At 48.2% G+C, this 26,278-nt stretch overlaps 1 protein-coding gene across 5 annotated transcripts in view; it reads right to left on the bottom strand.

The window, feature by feature from the left end:
• Positions 1–470: 470 nt before the first annotated feature.
• Positions 471–26,278, bottom strand: part of PINX1 (PIN2 (TERF1) interacting telomerase inhibitor 1) — a 63,555-nt gene continuing 37,747 nt past the window's right edge. For 4 of the 5 annotated variants that reach the window (XM_084829382.1, XM_084829380.1, XM_084829381.1 and 1 more), the window contains exon 7: positions 471–2,470. In XM_084829382.1, coding sequence (XP_084685508.1) covers positions 1,892–2,470 — 579 coding nt within the window. In that variant the 3' untranslated portion in view covers positions 471–1,891. Of the gene's footprint in view, positions 2,471–7,154; positions 7,204–26,278 lie in introns of all 5 variants that reach the window. The other variant, XM_084829383.1, reaches the window with a different exon arrangement.

Below are 26,278 nucleotides of genomic sequence, written 5' to 3'. Positions count from 1 at the left end.
GGACACGGGGCTGCCTTTTTGGTTGACTTTAAGAGGGCTTTCCTCATGGCTATTAGTTCATTGGGAACTTTGGAAATCCCGAGACGTACACGGCTGGTATCAGCAAATGTGCATTTTGGCTTCTTGAGAGAAGGTAGCATATAGTTAACTGGGGAGTGGGTGGTGGTGGGGGAGTCAGGAAAACATTCTAATAGTTCATGTATCAAAGTAGAAGAGCATACCGTACCCATGCGTGTGCAGGGATTACGAGTAAGATGATCTTCTGATCTTTCCCAAACCAGCAGCAGGTTTATTACACACCTATTCATACTTAATCTGTTTACTTTCTTGGTCTGGCACCTGATTTTCCATCGAGATTGGAACTCTCCTTTGTTAAAATAATTACGTTTTGCGTGTTAAACTTCGCAGATACCAAAGAGAGATCAAAGTGTAGAGGAAGGGGGTGGGTGGGTAAAAGAGAATTCAGACACTCACCAATTCCATTTAATAAGACTTCTGTCCCAAAGTTTTATTTCATTCCTCAGAAGGCTGCAAGGGGGAGTGAAACCCACAACCCCCAAAACAGCCAATCATGAGTTAGCAATCAAGGTCAAAGTGCATCTTTTGATTCATGCATTAACGGGCAGTGACCCACCGTTTCACCAAAAGTAATTCACTGCCTGCCCTCTGTGCCGCCATGCTCTTTTGAAGAGCGCCCACAAAATCTAAGGAATGCAGATACTGCAAACCACAAATTAGCAGGCACACGTCCCCCCCTCTGCCCCTCCCCATCCAATCCCTGCTGTGCCATTTATTTGGGGCTCCGTTACAGATGCCCTATGGGTCTGTGGCACATTGTTCAAGAAATCCTGGTTGCAAGATCGCTGCCGCCACTGCCGCAAGCGGGTGCACAACCTTTTAACATCACTGTGGGCATCTACGTAAACCGGAAAAGCCACTAAAAAAAGTCATACATCAACATGTTTCATAATTAAGAGAAAAGGCCGCTAAAACATTGGAAGCTGCAGAAATGAAACACAGAGACATTAAATGTGCTTTATAGGGTTGGTGGTTTGAGAACCAAGGAGTCTAGGTCTGCCTTCCCCGACCTGGTACCCTCCAGATGCATTGGACTACCAATCCCAGCATGCACCAACCAGCTGGAAGACGCTGGGAGCTGTAGTCCAACACATCTGGAGGACAAGAGGTTGGGGAAGGCTGATCGATGTGCATCCCAGGATTGGCATCAACACCTGACACTCTTGCATCCTGCTGACACCACCCTGTGCCCACCTTCCAGTGCATTGTGGAAATTTAAAGGGTGTCTGGAACCAGCCGGCCCAGTGCTGCTCAGAGTCCTCCTGCTGCCTGTGGCGATGGCAGGTAAGCCTGCCAGAGCCCACTGAGGGAGGTAGGGGGACCAGCAGAGGGTAAACTTAGAGCTGACTCTTGTTCCCCCTATCAGCAGAAGAGGCCTTCTGGAGGCAACAAGCTGCACCAGTTCCATCACTTTTCTGTTACGATCCGGGGGGATTGCTTGTGAGTACTGATGCTCACCAAGCAACTGCTTGTCTATTTCATCGTTGACTGATATCCTGCTCCATCACAAAGGGTCTGATTTTGGAGCAATGTCAGAGCAAATGGCTTGAGGGCTGCAGCTTCAGCTCCTGATCAACCAAAAGTGCACAGTGCAGAACTAGGTTTGAGTGGATGTGGTCCCCCCCCCCCTCAACTGCCACGTTTGTGGGCTTTTGGTGATCTTTCCAGGATGGGGGAGGTACTGCAAATATGGGCCGAGATTGTTTCAGATAATGGCTTGCTTGAATCTGGGTACCTTTGGACACCTGGCTAATGCATTCTTACAACCAAAAGGTCAACAATTCAACTCATGCAAACTGTCCGGGGAGCGGCGTTAACGGGAGTGCTTCTTCTTCTTTGGCTTAGTGCTTTCGACATCCTCAGCTGCATCCTGATCTAGGCTTTTGTGCTTTCTCTTGTTCTTCTTCTTTAGCCTTGGTTCTTCCAAGTCACCCTTTTCTTCATCAGATGTTCCAAAAAAACAGGATCTGCTCTCTTGGGTGCCATTTGGGGACCCATTGCAAATAGGACTGCCACCCCTGCCCAGGTGCTTAGATTTCTTCTTCTTCCTCCTCTTCTTCTTCTGTGTGTCCAGCTCATCCACGTCTTCTCCACTCGAGCCAAGTGTTGTCCTTGGTCCTCCACTCTGATTCTCAAGCCCGATAGGATTATGGCTCTTTTTCTTCTTAGACTGGGACGCCAAACACTCTGACCTCTCAGCCGTCCCTGGAGGAGAATCTGCTGACATGCTGTTGACCCCATGCTGGGCGTTCTTGAGTTCTGCCATGCGCTTGGCAAAATATTCCTGCACGGTAAGCGCGCTGGTCACGGTATTGCTCGTGTCCACATGCTCCGGGGGCTCGTTCTCCTCTCTGGGGTCTTCCTCCAGGGAGTCTGCGTTGGTAGCATCGACCTGTGAAGTGAAGGAGATGGGGGTAGAGATCAGGTCAGTGAACGGAACACACAGTTTCTAGAAAAGGGGTTTGAATGTTTCAGGACACATATATGGGGCATGATCCTGTCCAGTCTTCTGAAACAAGACAGTCCAGCACAACTTGTGGCCTGCCAAACTGAATGTGGCCCGATAAACAATGTGTGATAGCCCACCAGGGGGTTTGATAGATCTTTTGCAGTGCTGCAGCTAGGCAATTTTAGATGCTGGAGTTATTGGTCTCATGTGGTCCCCTTGAGACGTCCAAGTTTATTTCTACAGTTGTGAAGCACACAGCCAACATTTCCTCCCCTTGCCACCATTCCATCCTTAACCGCTTCAACATTCCTGATATGTTAAAACAACAATAAAACGGTTTGCCAACCAGGATATAAAAAACCCAGTCTGAGTGTGTGCAGTTGCACATGATAAACTCAAGTAAGTGATGGCGCCATCATGGCCACGGGATTAAACTGGAGCGTGCTTCTGCTGCCCTGATGACCTCATCACCTGCCACTCTCTGGCTGGTCATCTGGGTGCTGCCTAAGCTAAGGGGCCCTGGAATTGGGGCCCAGGTCCAGGCCTAGTGGTGCCACTGCCTGTCTGGGAAAGCAAAAACGGAGGGGGTTGTCAAAGACCTGAGAGACCACAACACATAGCTGATGAGCTGCATTTGGCTTTGTGGGTCACAAGTGATGTGGGTCACAAGTGATGTGGGTCTGGAGGACAAAATCCACAGGTCAAACAGGATAAAGTGCTGGACACAGACCAACGTAGGGATTGGAATACTCAACACTGGAAAGCTCAGCTTTAAAAAGAGAGAGAGAGAGAGGCGCATTCCTAGGGAGAACTTACCCAGAGACTTTTAAGTGCCCCAAGAAACACTAATGGAATCTCGAGTGCAAAGTTATTTTTGTTTCTCCGGACTTGGTCTTTGGAGTGCAGGGCTCTCAGGAAGCTGCCTTCGCAATGTACTGCTAATCAACAATATCGCCTTGGGATCAGGACCTAACACAGTGATTCCCAAACGTAGTGCCAGGAAGGCAGGCTCTAAGGGCAGACTAATGTGTGCCGTGAGACATGAATTAGTGAAATAATTCAATGCTCCTGTGAGCCCCAAAAGACAGGATACAATCACATTTGACAGAGGAGCAGGGGTTCACGTTCTTATTAAGCTAGCAAGGAGTTCACAGCATGGCATGGAACTGAAAGAGTTCTAGTCCACCCATCTGGATATTCCGCATCCCCATTTGATGCCTTGTGAGCCTTCCAAAAGAGAGCGGGAGGCCATCCTAAGTTAAGGGAGCAGGACACCTTCTCCGCACTAGTTGCCACATCCAACATTCTCTCAGTTCTTCAATGAAGGCTACCGAGCACATGGCGCTCACTAAGTCTGCCTCAGAGCCCTGCACCCATCATGGTCTTCTCCCATGCCTACACTGCATGCTTCTGGATGTAGACCACCTCCTTAGGGAGGTATGAAAATCTCGTTCCCATTTGCGAATCATGGGAACATGTCCCGTTTGCAACCCCGAATGTGAGCAGCAATGCAATTCTTGGGAGATCTCTGCAATTTCCTGAACTTGCGTTTACATTTGAAAGTGCACAGACCACCTGGAAATCAGGCTTCCTGCACTGAGCAGGGGGTTGGACTTGATGGTCTTGTAGGCCCCTTCCAACCCTGATTCTACTTATGCAGATCATCCCCAAATCCGCATTTTCACGCTTTAGTTATTTCCACACTTTAGAGGGGAAATACGTAGTTTCGATGGAGAAAACTGCACATTTTGAAAAATGTGTACTCTTTCAATTAGGAAAAATTGTGCACCTTTTAAAAAAGCGCATTTTTTGTGATCAGAAAAAGGGAAGATGCTTGAATTCAGGAATGCAAACGAGGCAAAACGAGCTTCGAGGAAGAATTCCGAGAGCTGTAACGAGCTCAAACGCTGCATGTTTGCCCATCCCTAATCTGCATCCTGATCCACATCAGGCAGATTGAGAAAAATGAAACTGGGAAACTTACTAGAGGTAAGATGGAATTCAGGGAGAAACTATTGTTGGCATGGTAGATGAGAGACCACGGGTTGGGTTGGATCTCTGGATCCCTGCTGACATCAGGCTTGGGATCCAGGTGATTTCATAATGGCCTAACTTTACCCCAAATTCCTAAAAGGTTATTTGGGGTATTTGAGATCTCAGTGCCACAATGCACAGTCCAAAGGTGTGCCCCAGTTAAGAGTGCCTGGAAGCTGCTGTTCATAAGGAAAGGGCCACAGAGAACATACCCTTCTCCTCGAAACCGAAATTAGCTGGGATGTAGGGCAGGGTTTTTCCTGCGGTGGCACCCACCCTTTGGAACTCTCTGCCCCAGGGAGAGCTGCCGAGCCACTTCCTTGTCCTTCTTCCTCTGACTGATGAAACCCTTTTCCTACAAAAGCATCTCCACTGATATGGATGCTGCTGCTGCTCCCCCCCCCCCCGAGCCCAGTTGTTGTATTTTGTTTAGTTTAGTTTTTAATTGTGGGCTTTCCTGATCCAGAGTCAAGCACCGTTAAGTTCCCCAGGATTCAGTGGAAGAGAAGCCCCTGCTTTGCCCTCTCCCATTGAAACCAATTGGGCTAAACGTGCTCAAATCTCGCTGCATCATGCCCTCTGTATTTTATATTGATTTTTGTTATAAGTTATTATTTGGCAATTCCGTTTGGGGGGGATTTTTTCTTCAATGGAAAGGGAACGAAAAGGTTTATACAATGGGAGAAACAGGAATTCTGGGGTGTATTTCTTGGATTGTGGTATGTGGTGGTGGGAGCAAAATATCTCCTCCCCGCGCCTGCACTTTTCTTTCCGACTGCACAATACTTCTGACGCCACACATTACACGATGATAAATGTCTCCGCTCCCAGACTCCAGCCAATTACCTCAGCAGCCCCCCCCGCCCCGGCCTGCTCCACCACGGACGAGCAACCTGTCTGTACGCAGCCCTCCACAATACCTCACCAACCGGAGTGTATTTTCAAACTTCCTTTGTGAACCCTGTCGGAGACACGTTAATTACTGCTAACTGAGTGTCGCTGAAGGAGGCATGGAGGGAGAATATTAAAAACAGAAATGCAAAGCTTTAAGTTGCCTGCAAGCCAGCATCAGACGGTGCGCGCAGCCCTGGCCCTGGCCTACATGGTGGAGTTCACAGAGAAAATCACAGTGCCTGAAAACAGGAACGCTGGCCAGCAACTCCTGTATCGGTAGGAATTTTAATAACCACGGGTCACTGAACACGGAGGTACCGGGGCATGGAGACAGGTAAAGGCAGTGTCAGGCCTAAAACAAACTTGCACACTTAGTTTCGGGGACACTTATGGAGGACTGTTAATCATTTGGAAAACACAGGTAGGTGCCAGGAACACTCCCCAACCGCCTCGCATGACAGGCGCCCCGAGGAAGCCCTGAAAACCGGGCAGAAGCAACGCTGGCCATGCTGACCATGGCTGCCAGGTTCCAGTGGTGGGTGGTGTTGGGCAGGAAGAACCGCATTAAGCCGCCACTGCGAAGTGGCGACCAAGGGGGGGACCCCTCCCCCCTCCGTTCCCTCCAGACAGGGCTGCATCAGCACCAAGCCAGTGCACCTGGCTGTCGACGGGCCAGCAGCCTGCTGATGTCTGGACCCCATGCCTGCAGCACCCCCCCCCCACTTCGATGCTACCTCTTGACACCTTCTGGGAAGGAAGCGGGTCCCTTTCCGCCTTGGTTGCCATGCAGTGGCAGCGGCTGAGTGCTACCTCCCGCCCCCACCTCTCGCCAGCTGCGTTGGCCAATTTAACAGCAAATCGACACTCCAGGTTGTCCATGTGGCAATACTGGTTCCTAAATTAGTGTCACTGCCAGCATATTACACTGATACATTCCTTACACTGAGGGAACTGCGTTGGCAGCCTATATGCTACCAGGCTAGGTTTAGGTTTTGGTACTTGTTTACAAAGTCCTAAACAACTCAGGATCAGGATACAAGAGGTTGCTGGATCCCCTACCGGCTTGCTCAGTTGCTGTGCTCATCAGGAGATACCTTCCTGGTGGCACACCAGATTTCAGAGGTCCACTCCATCATCATGGCTTGGAACAGGGCCTTTAGTATCATAGCGCCAATTCTCTGGAACTCTCTACCAGTACAAATTAGACAGGCGTCAACCTTTCTGGGTTTTTGGTACCTACTGAAAATGTACTTGTTCCAAAAAGCATTCCAGAAAAGTAATCTTGTCTTCAGTATACAGTAATAGAGTATTTTATTATGACTGTATACAGGACTGTTTTGGACATAGCTTAGAAATTTCTTTTAATGTGATTCATAAATACTATTCAATAAATAATCATCACCATCATCTCCTCTGGCACCAACAGAGAGCTAGGTACTGAACAGAACTGACAGCTGTGAAAGTCAAAGAGGCATTTGTTGTATTTTTGGGTGTTAACTTTTGTGAACTGCCCAGAGAGCTTTGGCTTTTGGGTGGTATAGAAATGTAGTAAACGAATCAATAATTTGTTGACCCAGCGGGACAAGTAGCTGCAGCTCCCTGTCCAGAGGTCAGAACTGATATGATAATGATGGCTTTGGAGACAGAGATGGGGAACAGTTTCACATGAGAGGGGAAGCGGTTAGGGGGACTTGGTTACCTGATACAAAGTGGAAATCTGTGTTCATGTTAGCTTCAGTAGCTTCTCCCTGTGTGGATATTAAAGAAAGCGACTGAAAAAGTATGTATCAATGGTATTTGGCTCCTGTCAAGATGCAAGGGGTCTATAAATTGAGTGGTTCAAAATGGTCAAAGTGTAGAATAGATCGATTTTAGACATATCTGGTGGGTCAGCCTATGTATTAAGAATTACTGGACGCATGGAATCAAATATATTGAACATACTTTGGGGTGTATAATTTGATTAAATTGTGACTTTCTTGCTTAATGTTACCAGTTTATGCTGAAATATTGAATTTACAACTACACGGGAAATACACTTTTAAAATGACAAACATTTAGTTCAGTGCTAAATAGAAACTGGATAGAGGTCCATTCCTTTGTTAACAGAGTGGTTTAATAAACTATGGTATTAAAGCCAAATTAGCAAAACTGACAACTTCTAAGTTTAGATAGAATAAAGAATCTTTCCTTGATGGATTTTATGTAACACCGGATCCCTTTGTCAGATTCTGGGTAGATACAATGTGACTTCAGTATTATTACTGAAGTATTATTAGAGCCAGTGTGGTGTAGTGGCAAGAGTGTTGGACTAGGAGCTGGGAGATCCGGGTTCTAGTCCCCACTCAGCCATGGAAGCTCACTGGGTGACTTTGGGCCAGTCACAGACTCTCAGCCCAACCCACCTCACAGGGTTGTTGTTGTGAGGATAAAATGGAGAGGAGGAGGATAATGTAAGCCGCCTTGGGTTCCTTGCAAGAGGAAAAAAGGCGGGGTATAAATGCAATAAATAAACAAACAAACAAACAAATAAATAAATTTGCTGTGGTCAAGTAGCCTATGCTACAGTATTTTTGGAGATAGCGGTCGTATTTTTCTCTTTAATTTTTGGAAATTCCTTTTGTGAAAGTTTCAAACAATTGTTTTGATAATATGGGAACTTGAGTTTTGATATATTTTTTTGTGAACTGCCCAGAGAGCTTTGGCTATGGGGCGGATGTGGACTAGAACCTTACAGCCAAAGATTTGGATGGTTATTGCTACTCCTCACTTGTCCAACACTCTTCTATGCCTATTTTCTCACCCACTTTGATAGCTTTCCCCGGACGCCTCCCTTTGGGTTTCCCCTTCTTCTCCACCCTGTCTCAAATGGTTTCATCACCCCATCCCCTCTTTCGTTTGTATATTATTTATTTATTGAAAGCATTTTTTAATCCTTTTTAGTCGAAAGGCTCCTAAAGTGGTTTAGAAGAATCAGTAATTGGACAGTCCCTGCCCTTAGGCATACCATCCAAAACCGACACGGGACACAAGGAAAGGGATTGGGAGGGAGGAGGAAAAAGGCATGATAGTGATGTTTGAGTCAGTTGCCCGGATGGCTGGGAATACACCAACTTTGGAAACAATTGTACTCAGGTTTGCACTACATCTATTGTCCTTCTGGGCTGGCCTGTTCCTCTTCTCTTTCTTCTCTTCTGCAGCTTCTTGGTCTGCTCTTTTCTACTTTCCCTTGCTCAACTCTTGCTTTCCCAGGCCCACTCCTGTGCATTTCTGCACCTCTCCTCTGCCCCCCTACCCGCTCTGCCTCTCTAGGATCTGAGCTGCTTCAGCCAATGGCAGCCTGAGAACACCCCCCCACCCCCGGCCTGCCCTGCTTCTCGGTGACATTAGCCAATTGGCTGCCAGAGGCTTCACCCCCACAAAGTGATGTCACTCACTCACTAAATTTCCTAGGGCGGATAGTGCACAGCCTCCAAGGAGCCCCCCCCCCCCCCGCGGTGCATTTCTGTGCAAGTCCTTGTTCTGGCCATGTCTCCTTTGAGCGCAGGCAATCATGCACTGTCTTGGAGTGGGGAGAGAGGGAGTGGGGCCCAATTACACCTAATGGCTTTCCCCTAGCCCCCAACAGAGGCAGACTGGGAGGCAGTAAAGACTGAGCAATGGATGATGCAGGGACAGAGCAGGAAGCCTTCTCTGTGATGGGGTATTTCGGCTTGCAAGAGGCGTCACATTTTTCTTTTTCAGGACATGCTGGCTATGTGGGATGTACTCCTTTAAAGACAAGCAAATAAACAGTGGCATGAGGAACAAGGAGGGCAAGTGGGGCCTGCAAGAAAAGGCTCACTGTTCCAGTCTGCCAGCCACACCCTCCTCCATGATACTCCATTCCAATTCAACTCCCACAGTTTTCTCACCCCCCCCGCTAGCATTTTGTGCCCACTGAGCATGCTCCACCCCCACTGGCCATTTTAGGGGTCCCCCCTCTTGAGAGGTTTTTCTCCTACAGATTTTTGTTGTACTTCCGCACGCCTCGGGGTTCTCCACAGCCTGCCGATACTTTTGCCTGGGTGTGCCATTTTGGCTCCATAAACAATGGTACTCACAGCCTGAACACTGCAAATAGAAGGAATGATGATGACCACACATGTCCGCACACATACACACAGGACCAGGACAGGGGAAGAGAGAGAACCTGTTTTACAACCTGAGAAGAAAAGATGATCAGATTCATGTTTCCCATACAAGGATCCCTGTGTTTCGATCTGTAGCCAACCCATCAAGTCAAAGCACGACTGAGCATCTGAAAGGTTGGAACACTGTCCTCATCACCAGCGTGATGGGTAAACTGCATGTAATTGGGCTGATATCAAAAAAGTCAAGCCAGCTGGCCCAACAGTTTAACGATTTTTGCACATTTGACATCGGAAGAGTCTCTATCGGTGTGGACTACCCATATTTAGCCTAACAGAGAAAAGTAATTGCAACGGCAATTGGGGGTGGGGGGGATGACAACAGCTAAAGTGGAAGCCTTGAAGAACCTGGGTTACAGGCCCACGAGACGGTTGACTCTCCTATCCTGGTCTTTAAAGATCAGAACTATGTCCCATTATTCATTTTTCTTATTGCCCTTGCAGGACAGAAACTGTTGCAAGGTCTCTCCCCACTCACAACAGCTTTATGAGGCAGGCAGCAAACGCCCCATTTTTAGCAATGGAGAACTGACAGAGACAGACGGGGATTCGCCCAAGGTCACGCAGCTCAGTTGCGGTGTGCCTGGCATGTGCGGAAGGCTTGCAAGTTCAGGCAAATGAACCTACGAAGCTCCCTTGTATGATTGCTTCATCAAGCACAGAACAGCCTTCTCCAGACTGGCAGTGGCTCTCTCAGATCTCATGGGGAAAACCTTTCCCAGCTCTGTCCGGAGATTGTTTTAGCCAGATAGGCCGAAGACTGGACATGCTAGCTGGGGGATGCTGCAAGTTGAGGTCGAACAAATCTGCAGGACACCAACTTGGTGGCTCTATCCACAGGGTGTACTGTGTGCCAACAGGGTCCCCAGGAACACCGTAAGAACATAAGAAGAGCCCTGCTGGATCAGACCCAGGGTCCATCTAGTCCAGCATTGTGTTCACACAGTGGCCAACCAGCTGTCAACCAGGAAACCACAAGCAGGACACGAGTGCAACAGCACCCTCCCGCCCACGTTCCCACAACTGGTGTACACAGGCATACTGCCTCTGACCCCAAGACATCTTGGTTCTTCTAGTCTCACTTCGAATGCTTCAGGAATTACCAGCAGAAGTCTTTGACAGAGGCTCTTCTCCAAGTGAAGCAGCTGGTTACTGGAGACAGGGCCTTTTCTGTGGTGGCACCTGAACTGTGGAACTCTCTCCCTAGACATTTTTGTCATGGCACCATCTTTGTGATCTTTTAGTCCATCCTGTACTCTCATGCTTTTAATGGTATTTAGGAACCCCTGAAGGGTATTTAAGCTGCTGAGGTTATCTCTTGGCTCTGCTGTTTTGTACTTTGCGGTATTTGATTGCTTTGAGTGATTATTTTAAATGCGGATTATCGCTGACGTTAAAAGGCAGGGTATAAATTCCATACAATAAAACGTTGTTAATAGATTTGCTCTTCTGTTAGAGATATCATAGTCTCTTCTGGACCCAGCAACTAAGGTGGATTGCAATCTAAATAAATCTTTTGTGGGTGGGGATGGGAAGCCCACATTGCAGTAGAGGGTGACTTTAGTGGTTCACTGGGGAGGGAGAGACTTCAGGAATGAGAAATGGCAGGGTGACATACATCTCTGCCATTTTCTCTCTGTAATGGGCTTTATGCAGCTAGAGCCAGGCCTTCCTCCTCCTCTTTCCAATTTCCCTCCAATCATTTCTTAGGACTGGTCCACTCTTTCCTAGGACATGTCCTACCATATATAAACATCTCTGCTTCACACATTGGGGCAGTTCTCCTCTCTCCCCAAACCTATTCAATGTTTATTTCCTTTCTATCCATCCTGATTTACATGTTCTCCAACACCATGTTTATAAGGCTCAGCAACAAAATGCTTAACTTTGGTTAAATAGTGCTAATTGTAATTAATAAACAATGAGTACGATCCTACTAATTTCAATGGAAGCATGTTTAAAATTCCTCCCTTATTAAGGGGAATCAAACATGCTTAACTTTGGCGGGATCATGCCCTTGCCATTCCTCACACTCCACATGAATGGGTTTTCCGCTTTAGTGAATAGTTAGTAAATGTTGGAGGGGATGGGTAGGGGAAGATCAGATAAAAAAAAATTACTGAAGCTGGGCAAACAGATTTCCAGAGATTGGAAATCTCCTTCCCCACCCCAGATTTAAGGAATTGTTCCTTTTATTAGATTTGTAATCAATTGTGACTGTGCCACTTAACTGGAATTTGTAAGTTATATCCCAAGGATTCCCAAAGTAAACAAATCCCGAAGTAAACGAAACAGGAAAGCAAGATTAGTGGTATGCATACCATGGGAGGGACGGACCTGTGGTCCTCCAGATGTTGCTGGACTCCAACTCCCATCAGCACCAGCACCAGATGTCCAAAACATCTGGAGGACGACAGGTTCCCCACCCCTGCAATATAGAATGACTCAGAGCAAGAGAGGAACAATAAGAAATACATTTCTGGCATGCTCAGCTTAGAGAAACAGAGAGATGGCATTCAGGTCAGCCTGGTAGTGTGATTCTCGAACTCTCAGGCACTCAGGGCTGGCTGTGGTGGCTCTGTGCAGCCCCAGAAAGCATGGCCAATGGTCAGGAATCCTGGGAGTTGTAGTCCAAAACATGTGGAGGGCACCAGGTTGGGGGAGGGCTGCAATAAGTAATACCTTTTATAGTCTCATCCATTTGAAAAGGTTGACCCAGTAACAAAGTGGAGGAAAGGAGAAAATAATAAGGCCTCTGTAAAATAGGGGCAGGGGGAGGAAGAATAAAAGTAAAGCACCCCAAAAATGCACTAAAGACCCCAAACAGGCTAGCCGTATGTCGACAGTTGAGAACAGGGTGTAAAAGTAGATTCTTGAGATAAGCTCTTTGGAAACAGTGATGCCATCACTGGAAGCCTGGAAAAACCCTGAAGACGGAAAAGGATTCCAGAAGTGATTACAGAAGGAAGCTGTGTCAACAAGCCAAGGGCTGGGCTTCTAAGAGATGAGGAAGCCAAGGGTGCTTTTGAAATTGGGAATGATCAGCAACAATGGGAACCTCAGTTTGTAATGTGCTGGGAAAAAGGGAGAAGCAAAGGAATCAAATTAAATTATTTTGGAGGGGAGTAAAATCAATCAAGAATCTTTCAGTATCTTCTCTTTAACAGTGTGTGTCAAAAGGTCCATTTTTTTTCCTCTTAAGAAAGAAGGTTCACAGAAGAAGAACAAGACAGAATTAAAAAGTAGAATAAAACCCCAGATTTGTATGGGGAAGTGTCACTCTATCCCGTCCCACAGTAGAAGCGGCAACAGGTATTTCCTGTTTTGCAGTGCAGATGGGGGGCGGGAGGAGGCTGGGCTTGGGAGAAAACCCCAGAGGTTGCCGTTCAACCAAGTGCTTGCCCGTAAATGCGGCGGCGGGTCCTTCCTTCCTCCCATCAAAGGCGGTCCAGATGCAAAGGGCCACGAGCTTGGAAGCCCAGAACAGAGGCTGATTCACACATTTTCCATTTCTCTGTGTGTCTGAGAGGGCAACAGCGCTCTCTCCAGCAGCCTCTGAACCTGGAAGTCGCATGTGGCCAGGGACAGACCTATCTTCTGCCGGCAATCTGTTTAGGTTGCTTTTCAAGTAATAGCCAGCTTCCCCCAACCTGGTGGCCTCCAGATGTGTTGGACTGCCACTCCCATAATTCCCAGCCATTGGACATGATGGCTGGGAATTATGGGAGTTGTTGTCCAACCCATCTGGAGGCCACCAGGTTGCGGAAGGCTGATCTAAGCTAAAGGCCATGACTACATTTTGTGGAAGTGAGTTCCATTTTTTTCTCTAGGCACTGCGTGACGAAGCGCCCTCATCTCTTTCAAAGGGATAGCTCTGTACCATGGACAGCCCCTTTAGAGTTCTGACTGAAACCCAGGGCAGGTTCACCGCCCCACTGACATTGGAGCCACCAGCCTCCACTGCTAGTGCGCAAAAGTATCATTCAGTATCAGTGTGCAAAAGTATCATAGTGTGCAAAAGTATCATCATTCACCCTGCGGGAAGGAAGGAGGAGCCAGGGAGACAAGAGCAGGTGCGGGGAACATCAGGGCCTCTTCCAAATGGATGTCCCCTACAACCCTGGGGGATGAGAGGGGAAGGAGGGCCATGCAACCAGCCCTGCGGAAAGACTACTTAATCTTTTCCTCCTCTCTCCCCATTCTTTTTTTCTTGTGTGTGGTGTCTTTTTCAGATTGTAAACCTGCAGGCAGGGGCGGTCTTGTTCACACTGATTGATTATATACTGCTCCAGGAGTCTTTTTTGGCTGGGGAGAGGAATAAAATTCTTTAAATAACTAAATATATACACTGCCTTTGAACATGGAGGTTCTGCAAAACCGTCATGGCTCACCGCTAGTGATAGAGCATGCTGGATGAGACCAAGGGTCCATCTAGTCCAGAATTCTGTTCACACACTGGCCAACCAGCTGTCAACCAGGAACCCACAAACAGGGCATGAGTGCAACAGCACCCTCCTACCCATGTTCCCCAGGAACTGGTGTACACAGGCTCACTGCCTCTGGTACTGGAGGTAGAACATAGCCATCAAGACTAGTAGCCATTGATAGCCTTTTCCTCCAGGAATTTGTCCAACCCCCTTTTAAGGCCATCCAAATTGTTGGCCATCACTACATCTTGTGATAGTCAGTTCCATAGTTTTAATGATGTGCTTGCTGTCCTGAATATCCCACCAATCAGCTTCATAGGATGACCCCGGGTTCTAGTATTTTCAGAGGGGGAGAAAAATGTCTCCCTATGCCCATTCTCCACATCATACATAATTTTGTAGACCTCTACCATGTCTCCATGTCTACCATGGAGTTGTCAAAAACAAGTCCTGCCAGACGAATCTGATCTCATTTTTTTGATCAAGTAACCTCCCTTGTGGACCGTGGGAATGCTGTAGACATCATATACCTCGACTTCAGCAAAGCTTTCGACAAAGTGCCCCATGATATCCTGATGAGCAAACTAGCTCAAAGTGGGCTAGATTAAACAACAATCCGGTGGATCCACAGTTGGCTACAGAATCGGACTCAAAGAGTGCTTATCAATGGGACCTTCTCAAGCTGGGGAGAGGTAACGAGTGGGGTACCGCAGGGCTCAGTCCTGGGCCCACTGCTCTTCAACATTTTTATTAATGACTTGGAGGAGGAGGTACAGGGAATGCTGATCAAATCTGCAGATGATACAAAATTGGGCGGGATAGCTAATACTTTGGAAGACAAACAAAATTCAAAGTGATCTTGATAGACTGGAGCGCTGGGCAGAAAAAAACAGAAGGCCATTTAATAGGGATAAATGCCAAGTTCTGCACCTAGGAAAAAGAAACCAAATGCACAGTTACAAGATGGGGGATACGTGGCTCAACAACACTACAAGTGAGAAGGATCTTGGAATTGTTGTCGATCACAAGCTGAATATGAGCCAACAATGTGATGTGGCTGCAAAAAAGGCAAATGCTCTTTTGGGCTGCATTAATAGAAGCATAGCTTCCAAATCCTGGGAAGTACTAGTTCCCCTCTACTCAGCACTGGTTAGGCCTCATCTGGAGTACTGTGTACAGTTCTGGACACCACACTTTAAGAAGGATGCGGACAAACTGGAGAAGGTTCAGAGGAAGGCAACAAAGATGATGAGGGGACTGGAAACAAAGCCCTATGAAGAGAGCCTGAAAGAATTGGGCATGTTTAGCCTTGAGAAGAGAAGACTGAGGGGAGATATGATAGCGCTCTTCAAGTCCCTGAAAGGTTGTCCCAGAGAGGAAGGCCAGGATCTCTTCTTGAACATCCCAGAGTGCAGGACACGGAATAATGGGCTCAGGTTACAGGAAGCCAGATTCTGGCTGAACATCAGGAAAAACTTCCTGACTGTTAGAGCAATACGACAATGGAACCAATTCCCTAGGGAGGTGGTGGGCTCTCCCACACTGGAGGCGTTCAAGACGAGGCTGGACAGCCATCTACAGGGATGCTCTGACTTGGATTCCTGCATTGAGCAGGGGGTTGGACTCGATGGCCTTGTAGGCCCCTTCCAACCCTACTACTCTATTATTCTATGATTCTCCCCTTACCCTCCTTTTTTCCAAGCTGTACAATTCCAGCTGTTGGGACTTGTTCCAGCTCCTTGCTCATTTTAGTTGCCCTTTTCTGCAATTTTCCAGCTCTACAATTTCACTTTTTAGGTGTGGGGACCAGACCTGGACACAGTATTTCAAGTGTGGCCGCACCATAGATTTGTATAGGGGCAGTATGATATTGGCAATTTTATTCTCAATCCCTTTCTAATTATGTCCAACGTGGTGTTTGTCTTGTTTACAGCGGCCGCACACTGGGTTGACATCTCCACTGAGCTGTCCACCACTAGCTCAGATCCCATCAGGCTATACTTGAAGTTGGGATTTTTTGCCCCAACGTGCATCACTTTACACTTGCTTACACTGAACTGCATTTGCCATTTGGATGCCCATTCTCCCAGTTTGTAGAGATCCTTTTGGAGCTCTTCACAATGCCGTTTTGTTTTAAACACACTAAATACCACCCGATCCTCAATGGATTTGCTGAACAGCCAGCAAAGGCAGGGGCCATCCCTACATGTGGTGGCCGTGAGTACCAGAGTATTTTTTTTTTCTTTCTTTGCCCTGAACTGCGAGCCGGTTAACTTCACTGGATGGCTATGAGGTCAAGCAGCAGATCTGTCTTTTAGGACAGACTCCAGTAGTGCCAGGAAGAACAGGCACCCAAAGCTATAACATTCTGTTCTTAAAGGACGAACTCCACAGGGGAGGGGGCAATCCCTCACACTTTCCCCACAGAAAGGCACGGCAGGTGTCCCTGCCAAGAGGAAGCTGCAGCTCCTGGCGCAGAGGCCCGGCTCAGCAGGGGAGCCGGCAGGTCCCAACAGAGCGCGGAGTAAACCTGAGTCAAGCAGATCGCCTTTCTTCAAGACAAGAGCATGCTGGGACATGTAGTTTCGTGGGACGCTAGCTTCTGAAAGGGTGAAGCCATGCCCGGGCAACTTTTCAACTCTGCCCTGCAGTGCTAAGCTTGGCTGCCTCTAGCCTGTGAACCCAGAGATCAGCAATTTGGTGGCTTGCAACTGTTCTGGACTAGAATCCCTGACCACTGGCTGACCTGCGACCTGAGCCTTATGGGAACTGTCGTCCAAAGCATCTGGAGAACACCAGCTTGCCTGCCCCTACAACGGTGAGCCATCAACAGCTTAGATGCAGACATCCATCATGTGTTACTCACAAGGAACGCAATTCCAAGCTGTGCCCACTGGCACTCTTGGCCTGTTGTTTTCCCATATCTCAGTGCTTTGTATGTAGAAGGCCCCGGTTCATTCCCCAGCAGCTCCAGTTAACAAAAAAGAAAAGAAAAAAAGGATCAGGTCACAGGTGTTGGGGAAAGGCCTCTCCTGGGGACCCTGGATTGCTGCTGCCAGTCAGAGGAGACAGAACTGGGCTGGATGGACCGATACCCTGAGCTGAAATAAGGATGTTTCCTATTAAACCATCAGGTTACTCCACAGACAGCTGCGTTGGGGGACTGCCAGAAAAGCTGCTGGAATGGATGCTCTTTATAGGGTGAACCTCTTGCAGCCTGAGGGTGGAATTCCATTTCGGAGGAACTCTCGGGGGCCGCATTTCAGTGGTGGTAGTAGGGGGACCACACCCCAAATACCGGCCTATTTTAGCTTAAAGGCGCAATCCTATGCATGTTTAGACAGAAAAAAGCCCTCCAACTCCCAGCATTCCACAGCCAGCTATGCTGGCTGGGAGTTAGAAGACTTTTTTCTGTTTACACATGCATAACTGAACCTTAGGAGAGGCCTTTCAACCTTTTAGAAGGGCCGGGCGGGAGTGGGACTTCACAAAAGCCAGGAAACCATCAAACAACTTGTGGCTGGGGGGAGGGGGAGGGGAAAGGGGCATGGCCATCTAGCAAACCCCAGAGAGCCAGAGAGGACCAGATTTGTTCCCTGTGCCTGAGGTTCTGCACCTCTGGCATATGGCAGCAGAAGATCGATCACGTAATCGTTATGAATGATTTGTAAAGGAAAGAGGCTACAGCAGCCTTTCCCAACCAGTGCCCTCCAGGTGTGTGGGACTGCAACTCCTATCAGGATCCAGCCAGCACGGCTGTTGGGCATGCTAGCTGGGGATGATGGGAGCTGTAGTCCCACACATCTGGAAAGCCCCAGCCTGCGGAAGGTTGGCCCACCGTGTGCCTAAGGGAGAGAGATGCTGGCACAGGAGACCTGATGGAGAAGGAAGCATCTTTCCCGTTGTGTCACTGCCCAGCCACAGGCAACAGAAGGATACTACTGGTAAGTCTGGGTGGGCCTCCAAACCCCAGCCACGGGTAAGCTTCAGAGATGACAGCAGAGCTCTCTTGGTGTATCTTTATACACCAAGATAAAGAAGGCTGAGTTAGGACCTTAGCTGCACTTTCTTGGGGCTCAGTCAAACCCAGCTAATGAAACACCCTCAAATTTCTTGTTTGGTTGTAACTACTTGAGCTATTTGGGCTGAATCATCCGCAACCTTAACTCCAAAGCTCCATTCACTCAAAGAAAGGCTTGACAGCACTGAATGCACTACTTGGGCAGGAAGAAAAGGGCTTCCCATCTGCTCCGTGATCCCTTTATGTAGAAATCCCAGGGAGCGAACCAGGTGGTCCTGCATGCAAAGTGTGCGCTCTTCCACTGAGCTATGGTCCTTCCCCAAAACTGGGACCACTCAGCAGATCAAGTGTCAGCCGCATAGCCTCAGGCCTCTTCTCCAATCCCCCAGAGTAATGAAATACCAGAAGTGACTAGAAAGACTTAGCCCTTTGGGAAGGAAGCCAAATTAAACCCAACAGCCTATAAATTATTCTTGGGCAAAGCCGTCTCCGTGTGGCATGACAGAAGTGGCGCTGCTCGACAACAAACAGTCGCTGGATTCTTCGGATGGCTTCTTGCGATAACTTTCTTAAACAGAGGGAAGTTGGCAAGCTGTGATTTTGTTAGTGGGAAAGGGCAGAAAATCAAGCTTTTCTTTTTGGGTTGCTGCTGCTGAATTTCGCAATGGTTCCTTTTGTGTGTGTTTTTTAATGTTCATTTGAGCAGCTTACGGCACGGTCTTGTGGAAAAACAGCATGCCAATAAACGGAGGAGGAGTGTTTCAGTGCTCCCCCTTGAGGGAGCCCCCACCCTAAAAATGAACAGTGCAGGGACAAGGAAGGTGGCACCCTGTCTCTCTGACACACTACCTTTCCATTGGCAGGGAGTTTTCAACATAGGGGAGCATTCAAACATGCAAACTTTCCACACCCAAACAAAAGTGGTACAGTCCAGGAAAAGCTTTATTATGCTTTCAGCCAATTCTATAAACTGGATCTAAACAGCCACACTTTTAAGGAGAGGAAGATGCCCTGAAATTTTTAATGCATACACAAGAGAAAATTTACAGTAGGTCAACTCCACCCCACTTTGAAACTGACTTGGTTCTCACCATTTGCTCAGACCTCCTACCATCCACATACAGGATGAATGCAAGAGATGAACCCTTAGCAATGGGGCCAAGTTTAGGGGTTACAGCTGCTGCATGTTGAGCACGCTAAAATCACTGGGTGAGTCTGTGGTTCCGGCCTGTAGGCAGAAATGTCATGGCCAGGTGGCCAAAGTGGCGGCGGGGGGGGGGGGGGGAGGAAATCACAAGGAACTTGTCACAGGTGCAAAGTGAGTTCTTGGAAAAAGAGAAAAGTTCTTTAACACAGAAGAAGATGGGCCTTCACAGAAATGCTCCTGAAGTGAGCTGTAAACCTGTCCATGTCGGGGGAAAGTGCTCCCACAGTTAGGTATAGGAATTGTGACTTTTTCAACAGGGAAAGTCCTACAGCTCCCAGCATGGTTGGCTGGGGAATGCTGGGAGTTGTAGGACTTTCTCTGTCAAAACATGTGTAGGATTGCACTCTTAAGTCTGAAGCTCCTGTCTGACTCAAGCTCCATAAATTTTTGTATAAGATAAAGGGCCTGAGCTAACGTTAGGAAGAATGTTATAAAGACTGAGATTTTAACATGCTTAAGCACAGCGATCCTAAGAGAACAAGAAGCCTATGAAACGTCATTACCTAACCTATCTAACATGCCTGCCAGACAGGTAAATATAAGATCACCATGGTGACTGTTTTGTTGGTTGAGAGGAATGAGAACTTAAACTTTAATTTTACTGAGAAATATGCTAGCCACTATTTCTATTATGCTTCCAACCCTTCTGTTATGTATATGATGTGTCTTGCTTGTTTCATCATTACCAAGGTTTGTTATTCCCCAATACTCTTTGAGCAATAAATATACATTTCATGGGGCCAACTTTGTGTTATCTGGCTTGGGGGGATGTTTTGGGCACCACTACTCATAATTAATGAACACTCAGCTGGATGGATAAATCTGGTGCTGAGTGGGGTCTGTCCATATGGCAACAGGTTTCTCTCTTGGTTCTCTGAGCCACAGACACACCTGTTCAGGTAAAGAAAACAAGCTAGTTGGTGGAGCAGAGATGATTCGCCCATTTCACCCCAACCTGGCGCCTTCCAGATGTGTTGGACTACAACTCCCAGCATCGCCCAGTCAGCAACACATCTGAAGGGTGTCAGGTTGGGGAAAGCTGCAGTAGCATCTCACACAGAAAAAGGTTGTTCCCTTCACCTGCCACATCAGGGGTGGGCAATACATGGGCCATGTGCGCCCTGTCCCGCTCTGCCAGCGGTATCAAATTTGCTGCTGAAATCTGGCAGCATAGCAGCAGCGGCAAAAAGCCGTGATTCCACTGTTAAGCTTCTCCAGGTGGCTGAGAAAGGGCTGAGAAAGACCCCTGGACACGAGGCTGCAGAGAGCTCCAAAGAAAGTAAGAAGCAGCTGATGCTGAGCGTTCATAGGTCAGATGTGAAGGACACAGTTCCAAATTCAGTGCCCAACAGGTCCACTGAAAGGCAGGGCCTCTCGCAACATCCAAGGCCCCAAAGGGTGGCTGCTAGTCAAAGTAGGCAATATGAGGCTAGATGGACCAAGGGTCTGACTCAGCAGAAGGCACTCCATGCGTTCAACCCTGTAGATGACAACAGGGCTCATGTGTCACTTTGGAATTCTAAAGTCAACGAGCCACAGGGCAGGGGCACTGGACTTCTTTCAGCCTGAGAGCAGATTCCATTTTGGAGACGCTTTCGGGGGCCGCAGACCAGTGGTGGGCAGGGCAGAAGGGAGAAGGATCAAAGGCAAAGAAGGTGGCACTAAAACATCAGCCTATTTTAGCTTGAAGCTCTTCCTGCCACTAACTAAGCCTTAGGAGAGGCATTTCGACCTTTTAGAATGGGGGAAGAAAGCTGTGCGAAAGCTGGACAACCACCAAATGATCAGAGCTCAGAGAAAGGGCATTAGGACCTCAGGCAGGCCAGATCTGGCCCACGGGCCTGATGTTCAACCCCCCTGCCACTGTGCTTCAGGGTCTAGTGGTACAGCACACACCTTGCATGCAGAATATCCAAATCCAGTGCTGGGTCATCTAAGGCAGCCCATCTGTCATAAAGATGACTTTGCCTGTGACCCCGGAGAGACCCATCAAAGTCGACAGCCCTGAGCGAAATGGGCCAAGGTTCTGCGCCAATGTAAGGCAGGGGCAGATGTTGTGCACCAAGCACACACTGCCTTGGTGATTGCTTCTCCTTGCCCTCTCCCACAGCACATTCCTGGCGGTCGCTTCGACTATCTCCTCCCTCAACGCTAGGAATGTGGACACAAAAATGACACTGTGGCCAAACATCCCTTTATGTGGCTTGTTCCTGCAAGAACTCTCCACGAAATCAAATTTCCTTCTCAAGGTCTAATTTAAATACATTCTGACCTGAAGAGAACAGACCAGACAAAAGAAAAGAAATGCAAAAAAGGGAAGACTTTCCCTTCTGGGATACGTCTTAAGCAAACAAACTGGAGGGGCGTGTTGAATTCACACTGGTTTAAAAGAAAAGATTCAAGCAGAAGTTTTTGAATGGGCCAGCCGCTATCAGAAATTTTCATGGGATGAAAAAACAAAACAACCCCCCCCCCCCGAAACAAACAGCCTTGCTTCCTAAACAAGGAGTGACCCACTTTCGCCTCTCCAGCCCCTGAAGCCGTGTGGAGAAGGCTCCTGCCCTGCAGATGTTACGGCCCCCTGTTTGAAGTCCCGGCTGTCGGGAGATGGTCAGTTTACATCTCCTGATCCCAGGACAGGAAAAGGATGCACTCTCGGCAGCCCGTGTGCTCTGCCGAGATAAGCACAAAGAGTCCTGTCCTGGGAGCCTTATCGGCTTTTCCGGCGACTCTCCAGCACAGACACCACACCAAGACTGGCAAGCCAAGCCTTGGCTCATTCGAACGAGGTGCAGGACGGGGTGGGGGGGAGAGATCACACCAGTCAAAACTAAATAATTTTCTTTTTAAAAAAGAGTAGACTTTGCAGTTTCTCAGGACACTCCGTACGAGAGAGGAGACAGCCTCCCCCAACCCATGGTGACACGTTCAGCTCTCCCTCGGCCCAAACCACCACTTCATCTATCAGCTGCCCTCTCCTGAAAGACCTGGTACTCACATGCAACATCCATCACTTGATCTCAGGTCACCCGATTGCTCAAGGTGTGCGATCGATTCAGGCACCAGTGCTCAGTGACCACCTTTTCTGTAGGGGTGACTCAGGCGTGTGCATGCCCAGTCTCACATGACTAGTGCTTTGCCAGAGCTGGGGGCCCCCTAGGCCATGGGTGGGGAACCTCTGGCCAGGGATGTCTGGATTTTGTTAAATCCATTCTGTCTGTGTTTTGTGGATTGTCAGGTATCTTTCGTTCTCTTGTCCGCCCAATGACAGAATCATTTCCCCCCCCCAGGGATGTATGAGAATTTTGTTCCTGTTTGCAAATGCGCACTTGTGCTGACATGCAAGTGAGCATTAGCGCTAATGTGCATTTGCGCAAATTCCCCACAATTTTTTTTAAAAAAAATGGTCCGGAAGTCTGAAAAGGCCACACAACTTGGAAAAAGCTGGTCAGCTGCAGAATGTGCAGGTCAGATTCATAGAAATCCAAACTCATCTGAGTGTGTTGCAGATTTCTCCAACATCCCTACCGCTGGCCAGCAGAGCCGTCTTGGATTTCTCCAGGAGCTGGGTTGAAGCTTGGAGATACGCTAGCCCCCAAGCCATGAAAGGTGTTAAACGGTGAGAACTGGCACTGTGAACTGGGCCCAGAAGCTCAGTGGCAAGCAGTGTTAGCGCTGATCATGCCAGGGGACATACGCAGCCTGAGCCTCTGGCTTGCAGTGGGCTTCCAACAGCCTTCCTCAACTGGCCACTGACTGGGAATGATGGAAGGTGTAGCCCCACACATGTGGAGGTCACCAGGTCGGGGAAGACTGGTTTAGAATGTCAAGAAAGGAACGGGCCATGGTGCTATTAACAAAACAAGAATGCTCCTCTCTCCAACAGAACAATTACTTGATAATTCATCTTGGCGCCACTCCTCATTTGCCACGGCCAAATCCTTAGCCACCACTCCTCAACTTAGGACCTCCCGTTCTTGGAATCGTTTATTTTTGCTCTGCTCCCCAAAAATGTCCCAAAGGCCAAATCAAAGTGTGATGATTTGGCCGGCTGGCCTACAGCAGTTCTGCAGCAACATTCGGGGGGTGGGGGGGGAGGAAAAAGAAATCTGCTCGTCTAAAATTAACACACAGCCTTGCCCGGCCCTCCCAAGACCTATCGGTGTGTATTTTTAGATATGACCCACACACTGCCCCCAGTGGCTCTGGGAGGGTAAGGGCATCCTACAGATCCGGGAGACCCACACCTAAAGACCTGGCTGACTCTTTTGAGAGGCGCATGAAACGGACTCCTCTTCCCCTCTCTGCACTGCTGGCCATCGACGGCATAAAGCCCCTCCTGCCCTCAGGCTCGACGTGAATATCTCCAGCCTCCTCACTTCTGCTCTCTAGGCCAGCCTTCCTCAACCCAGCACCTTCCAGATGTGCTGGACTGCAACTCCCAGCATTGCCAAACTGGTTGGGATGATGGATGCTGTAGTCCAACACCTCTGCAGGCTGACCTAGATGGACCCACAGCTACGCAGTCTCGCATGCTGCTTGTCACCCAGCAAGCTTTGCCACTCCAGCAGGCTGGACAGAGGGAGGTGAGAGGGGAAGGAGGATCATTCCACCAGTCCTGCGGAAAGAGGGCTTCCTTTTTTCCTCTTCCCTCCCCATCCGCCTTTCCTTGCGTGTTGTGTCGTGTCTGGCTGTAAGTCTGAGGGCAGGGACTGACTTCTTTTACCAATTGCATGGAAGCTGCCCTGGGATCCATTTTTTGGCTGAGGAGCAAGATAAAATGCTTTCAATAAATAATAAGACCCGCTTGTAGCTAGGCCCTGTTTTTCTCTCAGCCAAACCAACCTTTCATTTCCTTGCACTCACTTAAAAACAGCAACACAGATTTACCAGGGAGGGACCAAAGCTTAGTGACAGAGCACCTGCTTTGGCAGCAGAACCACTGAGGCGTGATTCCCAGCATCTCCCATACCCAGTTAAGCAGATCTGGGAAAATCTTTGACCTGTGAGATGTGCTGCCCGAGTAGATAATACTGGGCTAGATGAACTCATTGTCTAATTCAATATAAAGGCAGCTTCACGTATTCATCAAGACTGTTCCTTTCCTGCTCAACCATAGAATGTTTGTGGACGTTCGGTGACATCACAGCAGAACAACCAATGGCTAGGCAGGTTCACCAACAGAAATCCATGAGCGACATAAACAAAAAAAAGGCTAAAGCTGGCAGTTGCCTGTTTATGACCTTGCCTAGCCATCTGCTGCACTGGAGTGATGTCACAGGATGTCCACAAACCACATATAAGATGTATGCAATTCATAGCCTGCTCCTATGCATGCTTACTTGAATGTAAGGCCCACTGAGTTCAATGGGGCTTACTCCCTTGTAAATGTGCATCGGATCACAGCCTAAAGAAATCAGCTGAAGCTGTTTTTCTGTATGCAGCACAAGCACAAAGGCAAAGAGTTACTGCAGGGAACAACAGCCGCTAAGTGCCACACCTTTGAAAAATGAGAGAAAATTAGGTCTTCCCTGCAAGTGGTTCAAGAGAAAGAATGCTGGAGGACGCATTCCATTTTCTGTAGTGAATCCAGAGCATGTATATTTACTTATAGATATTGGGAGACCAGGACAGGAAAAGTTTGGAACATCAGCCAAGAAAAGTGCTCCGAAGAGGAGCCAGCCAATATTTAAAGACATTCTCCATGAGCTGGAGCTAAGAAAGCGTTTGTCTCTGGAGAGTGGTAAAAACACATGGGGGTGGGGGTGAAATGGACAGAGCATACGTGTGTGTGTGTGTGTGTGTGTGTGTGTGTGTGAGAGAGAGAGAGAGAGAGAGAGAGAGAGAGAGAGAGAGAAAGTGCATGTTACTGTTACTCCTTTTGCTGAAGGAGTACAACATTTTTGACACCAGGAACATCGAGGAACAGCAGACTACTTCCCGCCCAACTGGCAGATGTCCTTGGGGAGCTTTACAATAATACCGCCCCCCCCCCAACCAAAACAATACAACCAGGGGTGTTGCTAGGCACTTAAAAAAGATTCAGGGCCTAGGTCCATAGGGCACAAATCTGCACATGCTATCTACAGATGCAAACTGAGAAATAATTGCAAAGATTTATTTATATTTCAAAGGCAGCCAATTAATTAGTCATCCAAATAAATTCAAATAAAACAAATTCTTCAGTTAATTTGCACCCTGCCACCGATCATCCCAAACCAATGGAAAAAGGGTTTTTTAAAAAATAAAATAAAAATAAGCTCAGTTGCCATGCAGGGGAAGAATTTTTTGGTGGTGCTGCAAATGCGGGGAGGGGAGAGTTGATCCTTCCAGTGGAGGCTGGTGGCTCTGATGTCAGTGGGGCAATGAAACTGAAGCTATCCAAGGATAGCTCCTTTAGAGTTCTGACTTGTTCTGGCTAAAACCCAGAGTGGCTTCACCGCCCCACTGACATTGGAGCCACCAGCCTCCACTGGACGCTTCCCTCCCCAGCTGCAACCCCGGCAATTAAGCAAAGAAAAAACACACACCTTCTATTGGCACAAATGGACACTTGGGGCTCTGTGGAATAGATTCGGGGTCCTGTGAAATAAGATTCGGGGATACCAACACCCCTGAACAGAACCATAAAAATAACAAAATAATATAACATTAAAAAGATCAAAGAGCCAGGAGCAAAATGAATAATACGAGCACGAGATGAAAGATTAAATGCCTGTTGGGAGAGGAAGGCCTTAACCTGGCACCTCAATGTCGGGTCTCCTTGGGGAGGGCATCCCACAGATGGGGGCCACTACAGAGGAGGCGCGTTCCCTGGCAGCCATCTGTCTGTCACACCATTGTGAGCGCCGGCACCTGGAGAAGAGCCAGGCTTTGGGAACCAGCTCAGATGAACCTCATGAGCATCGGGGAAGCTTGCACGTTCAAAGACACTGACTTACTACAGACCAGGGATTCTAACACGCAACCTCAAAGCCA

The sequence above is a fragment of the Heloderma suspectum genome, chromosome 1, assembly GCF_057233095.1.
Source record: "Heloderma suspectum isolate Gila_16-S chromosome 1, 16-S_ref, whole genome shotgun sequence".
Classification (NCBI taxonomy): Eukaryota; Metazoa; Chordata; class Lepidosauria; order Squamata; family Helodermatidae; genus Heloderma; species Heloderma suspectum.
This window is presented reverse-complemented; position numbering and strand designations above follow the sequence as displayed.